This window comes from Manis pentadactyla, chromosome 10 (genome assembly GCF_030020395.1).
Source record: "Manis pentadactyla isolate mManPen7 chromosome 10, mManPen7.hap1, whole genome shotgun sequence".
In the NCBI taxonomy this organism is placed as follows: Eukaryota; Metazoa; Chordata; class Mammalia; order Pholidota; family Manidae; genus Manis; species Manis pentadactyla.
The window spans coordinates 96,481,072-96,490,908 of NC_080028.1; the positions used below are offsets into that span (position 1 = coordinate 96,481,072).

The 9,837-nt window shown below is 50.0% G+C and overlaps 1 protein-coding gene across 6 annotated transcripts; it reads left to right on the forward strand.

Moving 5' to 3' along the window:
* The first annotated feature begins 360 nt into the window (after positions 1-360).
* Positions 361-9,737, forward strand: ACTL6B (actin like 6B). 6 transcript variants are annotated; one of them, XR_005028654.2, is made up of 14 exons: positions 361-486; positions 931-1,007; positions 1,211-1,376; positions 1,673-1,773; positions 5,726-5,823; positions 6,481-6,575; positions 6,642-6,748; positions 7,444-7,533; positions 7,693-7,754; positions 7,865-7,979; positions 8,144-8,224; positions 8,312-8,407; positions 8,593-8,696; positions 9,461-9,736. XR_005028654.2 is itself a non-coding variant. In XM_036904588.2 (14 exons), exons 1-14 carry the CDS (start codon positions 462-464, stop codon positions 9,539-9,541), a joined length of 1,281 nt encoding a protein of 426 aa, XP_036760483.1. In that variant the 5' UTR covers positions 361-461; the 3' UTR covers positions 9,542-9,736. The 6 variants fall into 6 exon arrangements, 3 of the variants coding, with proteins under 3 accessions (XP_036760483.1, XP_036760485.1, XP_036760482.1); XM_036904588.2 differs by having other exon boundaries at positions 8,610-8,696; XR_005028653.2 differs by having other exon boundaries at positions 8,312-8,696; positions 9,461-9,737.
* Positions 9,738-9,837: the final 100 nt, after the last annotated feature.

Here is a 9,837-nt window from a genome sequence, read left to right on the forward strand (position 1 = left end):
ATTTCATTCATGGCAGAACCTTGCTCAGGAGCCTAGAATGGACTACTGTCCAGAACTATGGCGCCGCTTCCTCGATCCACTTTAAAAATGTAAGGGAATAGGGGCCTTATTAGTCACCCCGTGGAGCCCTGGTCTCCGGATGGACAAGGTCTCCATCTCTTTCGCACGACCGCTGGCTACTGCCTATCCCCTACGTCCAGTCTAGAGGTGCTTGCTATCCTTTCCACAATCCCCTCCCGGTGGCCTAATCGTGAGGTGTTTGCGCCTTTAACTCAGCGGCCCTCGGCCGGGTTATTGTCTCGCCTCGCAGCCAATCGGCGGTGCCGTTGGGGGCGGGGGAATCCAGCCTCCGGATTGGCAGCCGCGCGCCCCGCCCCGCCCGGGATCCCGGGAGCTGTCCGGCCGCCTCGGTGCTGATCCCGCCGCCGCCCTCCGGCTGTGAGCAGCGCTGAGAGGGCACTATGAGCGGCGGCGTCTACGGCGGAGGTGAGCGAGCTTCGGGCTTCGCAGTCTGGCAGGTTTCGCCACCAGCCCTGCGCCCCCAACCCTCACGACCCAAGCTTTGGGCACCCTGCGGCCTGTCACCTCGGCGCTAGAGCAGGTCCAGCCCCGGGTTTGGGTCCTGCGCCACTCCTACCTTCGGTCCTCCCCGGACGCTCGCGCGCACCGGGATCAACCTTTCCACCATTCAACTCACTTCCGTCCGGCCCCCGGCCCCTTGTTTCCCGGCAAGGAGAATGGCCTGAGCAAGGCCACTGGGCAAGGAGGGACTTTGGAGGCTTCACCCCCACTCCCAGGACCCCGGACTCCAGGCCGAGCTCCCACCTGTCCCGGCCGGCTTTGAAGGTGGCGAGACTGTGGCTCTGCCCTGACCTCCTCTCGGAGCTATCCAGGGTAGAGATACTCTCACACGCCTGTCTCCCCGCACAGATGAGGTGGGGGCGCTGGTCTTTGACATTGGCTCCTTCTCAGTCCGCGCTGGGTACGCTGGGGAGGACTGTCCCAAGGTGAGCCTTCCAACCCCCTCCCCAAATCCTAAGGGCTCCGGACTCCTCTTCAGACTTCCCAGTGACTCAGGGCTCTCATAACCCAGAGAGAAGCTCTGCTGAGCGGGAATGTGGGAGTAACCCAGAGGCGGGCTGAGGGTTCTGCCGTGCTCCGGGACAGGAACGAGAGTTTGATCCCGCTCTCTGCCCATCCCCCACTCCAGGCTGACTTCCCCACCACCGTGGGGCTGCTGGCCGCGGAGGAGGGGGGCGGGCTGGAGCTGGAGGGGGAGAAAGAGAAGAAAGGGAAGATCTTTCACATCGATACCAACGCCCTGCACGTGCCTCGGGATGGAGCGGAGGTCATGTCGCCCCTCAAGAATGGCATGAGTAAGGAGCCCCCACCCACCGTCTCCTGAAACAGACCTGGAGCCCACACCCCACAACCCGAGACACATCACTCCACATCCACGGAGTCTTCCTTGCAGCTACCCAAGTCCCAGGAATCCCCTCACTGCTTTCCGCAGCTGCCTGGTTCACAGCCCAGAGGGTCCTGGGAAGGGGGGATTTCTGCTGAAGCTGACCTCACTTCTTCTCCCCTGGACTTGGCCTCCCTCCTTCCTTTCCTTCCTGCCCCCGGTCCCCTGCCTGCTCACCCTCATGTCTACACGCTGGTCTGGCCCCAGTCGAGGACTGGGAGTGCTTCCGCGCCATCCTGGATCACACCTACAGCAAACACGTCAAGTCCGAACCAAACCTGCACCCAGTGCTCATGTCTGAGGCTCCGGTAAGTGCCTCATCCAGCCCCTAACCCAGCCCTGGGGAGCAGCGTCTCCTTTCGACCATTAACCTCTCCCCTTAAGTCACTGCCACCAATTACTCCACTTCACTTTTCAGACTTTCCTTCCAGCTCCATCATCTTCAACCACTTTGCTTCGTCCCTGCTTTAGTCTCCATCCCTCTCTCTCTCCTCTTGCTCTAGCCATTCACCCTTCCCCCATTCAACCTTATCTACTGCCCCTTTTCCCCCCAAAGTCCTTTTCTGACCTTTTAACTTAAAATTTTTGTCAATAATATAAATGCACATAAACAATTTGCTTTATAAAGTATGGTAAGAAAAACTGCCATTCATACCGTCCTTCATTTCTCCTTTTCCAGCAGCAACTGCTTTTCTCCTTTAGCTAATTTTTTGGTCATTTCCTCCATATCTCTAAATGTCACACTTAAATTGTTGCTTGTAGATTTTTTTTTTAGTTTTAGGCATTATCTATGGATCTCCCACTATGGAAAATAAACATTTAGCTCTCTTTCCTCACCCAGCCCACACCACACACATTCCTCATTCCCCACCTTTAAGTACAGTTGCATTTTAGTGTTTTTGTTTAAGATCAGTTTTCAGTATTTACACTCTCATTATTATATATGCTAATCAGGCCTGAGCCAGCAATAAACTATGATCACTTTTTTTCCTATTCAGCCTTTTGTTTTCTCTAGAACTGAACATTATTTTGCTTTTAATTTTTCTTAGTTTTCTATTTACTTAATGTGACTCAAAATTATTCATCAGTTATTTATATTTTTTCTTCAGACATTAATTCCTTTAAGCGTTCTATCAGTTTCATCTTTTCTCTGCTTTGGACTGGTTATCTTCTACACAGAGGACATAGCTATCATTCTGACATCTTTCATCTTAGCGAATCCCTTTGCCTCTCTCCCATGTTATTAAGTCCTGTTCACTGAGTCTCATGACTTCGTGATTTACTCCCTTGTTTTCATGGAGCACATCCTCCAGTAAATGCCTTAGAAAGGTAATGAGAAGTAAAGGTTTTGAGACCTTGCATATCTGATCTTGGACTGATAGCTTAGCTAGGTATAATGTTCCAGGTTGGAAATTATTTTTTCTTTAGAATCTTGAAGGCACTTCTTCATTGTCTTCCAGTATCTACTGTTGCCATCAAGAAGGCTGAAACCCTATAATTCCTGATCCTTTGATGGATTGTTTTTCTTTGTGAAAGTTTATAGAATTTCACTTTATCCTCAGTGTTCTTTAATTTCACAATATTACATTGGTGTATTTTCAACCATTGCTTTAGACATCAGTATGTCCCTTCAGTCTGGAAATCTATGCCTTTCAATTAAGTGAAAAAATAATTCAGTAATTTTTCAATTCAGTAATTTTAATTACTTATTTGATGGTTTATTTCTCTCAATTTTCTGTCTCTCTTTTGGAAAATCATATTATTTGAATTTTGCACCTCCTGAATTAGTCTTTTAGTTTTCTTATCTTTACTCTTATGTTTTCCATCTCTTCATCTTTCCCTCAAATTTCCAAGATATTCCCTTAAGTTTAATTTTCAACACTTCTATTGAATTTTTCACTTCTGCTCCTGCATTTTTAACTTCCAGAGCTCTTTTTTTTTAATGTTACTTTTAAGAGCATCCTATTCTTGTTTCATGGGTGCAGTATCATCTGTTATTTCACTAAGGATGTTATTAGTTTTGTTTTTGGTAAGTTTTCATCTCCCTGTATATTCTCTGTTCTCCCAAGTTTATTTTTTTGTCCTTTTTGGGGGGTCTCCGTCTAATTTTAGAGGCTTTTCTCAGATTTCTGAAAATCCTTGGTTGTCTGCTATGTTTGTTGGTTGGGGGTGTGTGACTAAGGAAGCAGTGTGGGGCAGGGGACTTGTTGCCTGTAGTCTTTGTTATAGGATGATCTGACTGGGATGTTTGTTAGACAACTTCTCATAATTGGCATCTTTAGGTCTTTGATGTAACCCACAAGGAAGACTTCCATCCTAAAGACTGGCCTGGCCACTCTCTTTCTGGGAGCCAAGTGAGGAAATAGGGCTGATGTTCTCAGAATTCAATATGCATGGCATCATTTAATCTCCACATTTTAAGTATATTGTCCTCACTCCCAACTGTGTCATGTACCACCAGTTCAGAGACCCCCCATTTTACTCTGTCTAGAAAATAAACTTTCAGTTTTCTGCTGAGGCTGGTCAGAATTCAATATGCATGGCATCATTTAATCTCCACATTTTAAGTATATTGTCCTCACTCCCAACTGTGTCATGTACCACCAGTTCAGAGACCCCCCATTTTACTCTGTCTAGAAAATAAACTTTCAGTTTTCTGCTGAGGCTGGGGTGGGCAATAGCCCAGTGGCATGGAACTGGGGAGAGAGTTTAGGATTTGTTACTTAAATAGCTCTAAACAATCTTTTATTTTAGCTTTCTTTTCCCTTCCACATCCAGAGTACCTGATACTACCAATTCCTGAGCCCTTTGAGAATTCTGTGACTTAACACAGGTTGTTACTACTTTTTTTCCACTAATGGCTTAGGAGTCAGCATTTTTAAATCTATTAAGTAAAATATCACTCACCTATCTAATTTCCAACTTCTAAAAATATGTTGCTGTTCCCTCGTTTCTTATTACTCCCAACCTTTGAGGGTTTATTTCTTTCTCTCTCCCTCTCTTTTTGCAGTGAAACTTACATAACATAATATTAACCTTTTTAATGTTTAAAGTTCAATGGCATTTAAAACATTCATGGTCTTTTGTAATCATCACCTCTATCTAGTTCCAAAACATTTTCATCACCCCAAAAGAAAATCCATTTTCATTAACCAGTTTTTCACTATTCCCCCTACCTCCAGCCCTTGGCAACCATCAATCTTCTTTCTGTCTCCATAGATATATCTATTTTGGATCTTTCTTATAAATGTAATCACACAATATGTGACTTTTTTGTGTCTGTATTCTTTCACTTAGCATATTTTCAAAGTTCATCCATATTGTAACATACACCAGAAATGTGCTCTTTATTATGGCTGAGTAATATTCCATTGTGTGGATATACCACAATTTGTTTTTCCATTCATCCATCCATAGATATTTGATTGTTCCCACCTGGGCTATTGTGGATTGTGCTGCTATGAACAGTTATGTACAACTATTTGTTTGAGTACCTGTTTTCAATTCATTTGGGTTTATAACTAGGAGTGGAATTGCTGGATTATATGGTAATTCTGTTTTACTTTTTGAGGAACTGACAACTGTTGTCCACAGTACCTGAACCATCTTATCTTTCCACCAGCAGCATACAGGGGTTTCAATTTCTACACATCCTTTCCAACACTTATTTTTGTTTGTATTTTAATTATCACCACCAACCTAGTGGGTATTAAGTGGTATCTCATGGTGCTTTTGATTTTCATTTCCCTACTGGACAACATTGAGCATCTTTTCAGGTGCCCTATTGGCTTTTGTGGGTTTATGTCTTTTTAAATTGTCCTTTTATTATAGTTTTGCTGGGACCTTAGAAGGGAATAAAATTAGATGTTTATATTCAATATACCATTTTTACCCAGAAATCCTCTTCTCCAGCTTTCTTGCCTCTGAGATGATTAGAATGGGGAAGACGGATATACTAGGGACTGGAAGGAGCCTGAAGCGTGACACTGGGCTAGAAGTCAAGAGACTGGTTTTACTGAATCTTCCAAAAGTTTTCTGTGTGATCTGGGGCAAGCCACTCTCCCTCTCTGAATTTTATTTGCTTTAGCTGAGTTTGAATTTTGATCTTTAAAATTCTTTGTAGTTCTCACATTCTAAAGTTCTGTGTGGGTCAAGGGGCCTGACCTCTGTCCCCAGCCCAAGTTGTATGTGTGTATGTGTGTGTAAGCGGGCTTGTGCCTCTCCCTTCCTGAGTCCTCCCCTCCTGCACTTTCTCCCCAGTGGAACACACGGGCCAAGCGGGAGAAGTTGACAGAGCTGATGTTCGAGCAATACAACATTCCTGCCTTCTTCTTATGCAAGACGGCTGTGCTCACTGCGTATCCTGTGTTGAGCTGCTCTGGCTGGGTGGAGGGCCAGGGTGGTGTGAACAGTGTGCTGAGTTGGAACTGGGCCTGATTCTGTGATCAGTGTTCTAGATGGGCAGACACCCCACCCTGAACCCCATTAGTGGAGAGGGCCCCTGTGGGCTAAGTGCCTTCGATCATGGGGTGGTCAGATCAGTGGCCCTTTCCCATTCCTTAGAACAGACTGAGGAGAGAGAGAGAGAGAGTCAGGCCAAGTAGACAGCAGGGACTGGGCCAGGAGAGAAGAGGGAGGGGCATATGATACTGAGGCATTTCCTTCCCAAACAGCCAATAAACATTTATGATTTTTAAGGATCTGCCTTGCATTAAATCTTGTGCTAGGCACTGGGGTGATATGGCCCCTAACTTCAGGGGCTCATGGGACATAGAACCAAGACTAATGGGAGGCTGAGAGCTCAGAAGGAAGGAAACAAGGAAGAAGTTGTAGTTCAGACAGGGAAGAAGTGACAGGGGTCACAGGAGCCTTTGTGCAGCAAATGGGTCATAAACCAGGAGAGATTTGCAGACTGGGAGTGGGCTGGACCACGGGAGAGCAGTATGACCACCCAGCCATGGATCTCAGCCCCCTTCACTTGTTGCTGTCTCTTTGACTTACCAATCCCACGCCAGCTTTGCAAATGGACGCTCCACAGGTCTGGTGCTGGACAGTGGGGCCACCCACACCACGGCCATTCCAGTGCATGATGGCTATGTCCTGCAGCAAGGTGAGGCCTCGGCCAGGATCGGCAGTGCCTTGGTGGACCGAGTCCTGACACACCCTCCCTTTCCAGGCATTGTCAAGTCACCCCTGGCAGGGGACTTCATCTCTATGCAGTGCCGGGAGCTCTTCCAGGAAATGGCCATTGACATCATCCCGCCTTACATGATAGCAGCCAAGGTGGGGCCTCCAGAGTCTTAGACACTCACTCTATGACCGTCAACCCACTGGCCCATCAGATATCAGAGTGGGGAGCAGCAGGATCCCCAGAGTTCCTGGGTCCAGTTCCTCAATTTACAATCAAGGCATCAGAGATCTGGACAGGCTGAGGAATGTGACTGAAGTCATGTAGCTGGCTAGTAGCAGGATGTGTGAGGGTCAGTGTGATGGGTGCTGGGGTCCAAGAGACCCAGGTTCAAAGTCCCCTCTGGCCATGTAAGAGCTGTGTGACCTAGAGTCTGAGTATGAAGCTCCCTGAACCATAGCTTCCTCCCCTGCAAAGTGGAAAAACAACAAACAGGGTGACCATGAGTTTAAATGAGACCCTGCCTGCAAGGGTCCATTCTGGAGCCCCATATGGGACATGGCTCAAGAACAAGGCTGTTTCCTTAGGGTTCTGGCCTGCACTGTTTCCCCCTCACCAGCTTTCTCTGCCCGGGACTTCTCCCATCAGCTGTGCCTCTCATGCTTGGTGTGCAGGGGGACGGGTCCTCCCCGCTCGCTCTCCTCTAACCGGGAAGGGGGAGAAACACCTTTGTGGGCGACCCAGTGCCTGTCAGTTGCAGAGCCAGCGAGTGCTAGAAGGGCAGGTGTGGTCAGGGTGGGCTACGCATGTGTGGAGTGTGGAAGGGTAATCAGAGGCTGTGCCCCCACAGGAGCCTGTACGGGAGGGTGCTCCCCCAAACTGGAAGAAGAAGGAGAAGCTACCCCAGGTTTCCAAGTCCTGGCATAACTACATGTGCAATGTGAGGCCCTGGAGAGGGTCCCCTGAAACACTCCCTTCCCCTACCTAGCATCTAGTCCTCTGCCATGAATAGAGGGAAGCGAAAGAGGCCCTTCAGGAGGGTGGGCTTAGGGGTGCTGAGGAGGGAGACTGGGCCCTCACCACATCCCTGGGTTCCCAGGAGGTGATCCAGGACTTCCAGGCCTCCGTGCTGCAGGTTTCAGACTCTCCCTACGATGAACAGTGAGTGGGACCCACAGCTGGGGTGGGTAAGAGGGCAGGCCTAGAATTCAGGGGGGACCTCTGGTCCTTTATGAGCACCTCCAGGCCAAGTCTTGCTCCTTCCTGGGCAGGGTGGCTGCGCAAATGCCCACAGTGCACTATGAGATGCCCAATGGCTACAACACCGACTACGGCGCTGAGCGACTCCGCATCCCTGAGGGCCTGTTTGATCCCTCCAATGTCAAGGTTGGGGTGGCTGGAGTCCCTGTATGCCCTGTTTGATCCCTCCAATGTCAAGGTTGGGGTGGCTGGAGTCCCTGTATGCCAGGGTGTAGGGAGGCTGGGAAGGATCACAGGATTCTCGAGACAGGGGACAGAGGGTCCAAAGCCCAAGTCACCTTTCTCTGCAGGGCCTGTCAGGGAACACCATGTTAGGTGTGGGCCACGTGGTGACCACCAGCATCGGCATGTGCGACATCGACATTCGCCCGGTGAGGCCAGAGCCTGTGGCTGGGCAAAGGGATAGTGGGAAGACAGGCAGGGTTGTTCCCTGCAGACTCACTCCTCTCTGCTCTCAGGGCCTGTATGGCAGTGTCATTGTCACTGGAGGGAACACACTGCTCCAAGGTTTCACTGACAGGCTCAATCGAGAGCTTTCCCAGAAGACCCCACCGGTAGGAGCCCACCTCCTGGCCAGGGCCTTGAGCACCAGTCCAGACTTAGCCCTTAGGAGGAAGAAGACCAAGTCCTTCCTCACTCCCCAGTGCCCAGCGTTCTGGCCACCTCCCCCAGTGGCTTCCCAATCTTCCCTACCACCAGCCCTGTCCCTTCCCAGAACCCAGGTGTCTGCTTCCCCCAGCCCCTCTTTCCCCCCAGAGCATGCGACTGAAGCTCATCGCTAGCAATAGCACCATGGAGCGCAAGTTCAGCCCCTGGATTGGGGGCTCCATCTTGGCCTCACTGGTGAGAGGGAAGGGGCCTGGCCTGGGACTGACTGGGGGAAATGGGCAGACCAGACCCAGATAGCCCTACCGCCTTGCCTGCCTCATTCATTCATTCAACAAACATTTATCTCTGAGAAAGCACAGGCAGTGCGCCCAGCAGATGAATGCTCCATCAGGACACAAATCAGTGGGCAGAAGGACAGGAAGCTGAAGAGATTGGTTGGGATGAGACTGTGGTGACTTTGTGTGCCAGGATGAGGCACAGGCATTCACTTTCAGGCAGAGACAGGGCAACCAACAGAGAAAAGGGACAGTCTGAGATTCTGGGTGCAGGAGACCATCAAGGGACATGTTTCAACTGGGGTGTGGGGTAAAGCGGGGTGCCAGAGTGAAGACAACCCACCCAAAGGTTAGCTGGTACCAGGCTGGTGAGGGTGGAGGTCTTTTCTTGGGAATGAGGGAGGCTTGACAAGTTTGTAAGACCTGATGGAGTGATAGGGTACCTGGTGGAGGAGGAATGGGTGTGTGTGGGGTATTGGGGTGACGGTTGGCTGGCCTTGGTCCGTGAGCCAGGTGCACAATAAATACTTGTTGAATGAATGAATCAACATTGAGGAGGGGAGTTCGACCTCTGAACTTGAAGGAGACAGGAGGGTATGGGCCTGAGAGGCGGGGAGGCCAGGAGGAGGGCTTCTGAAGGGCAGAGCCTGCAAGAAGGGAATGTAGGGGGTCCCTCCAGTCTCCATGGCTGCCCTGATCACCGATGTCGTCACCCGCATCCAGGGCACTTTCCAGCAGATGTGGATCTCCAAGCAGGAATATGAGGAGGGCGGGAAGCAGTGCGTTGAGCGGAAGTGCCCCTGAGGGCGCCCCCTTCCCACCCAGTGGTGGGGGAGGGGACGCGAAAGGCGGGGCGGGGTGTATGTGTGTGCCCCAGACCGGCCTACGCACGCGCAGATCGACGCCCCCGTCCCTGTCGTCCCCTTCTCTCCTCCCTCTCATCCTCTTAGATTGTGATGTTTCCGGATTGAAAGAAGTAAAAACGTTTTAAGAAAAATAAAGTTTGGCCTTTTTGGGGGTGGGGAGGGGGGCAGGGGCTGGGGAGAAGGGAGGGCCACACCTACATCTCTCAGGATCCCACGGTGGACGCGGGGGCCAGG

Bases quoted from the DNA above. Each gene is read 5' to 3' on its own strand.
- ACTL6B (XM_036904587.1), top strand. From the start codon at position 462: ATGAGCGGCGGCGTCTACGGCGGAG. The intron at 5,824-6,480 runs GTATCCTGTGTT...ATCCCACGCCAG, and splicing joins AAGACGGCTGTGCTCACTGC to CTTTGCAAATGGACGCTCCA. The intron at 6,576-6,641 runs GTGAGGCCTCGG...CTCCCTTTCCAG, and splicing joins TGGCTATGTCCTGCAGCAAG to GCATTGTCAAGTCACCCCTG.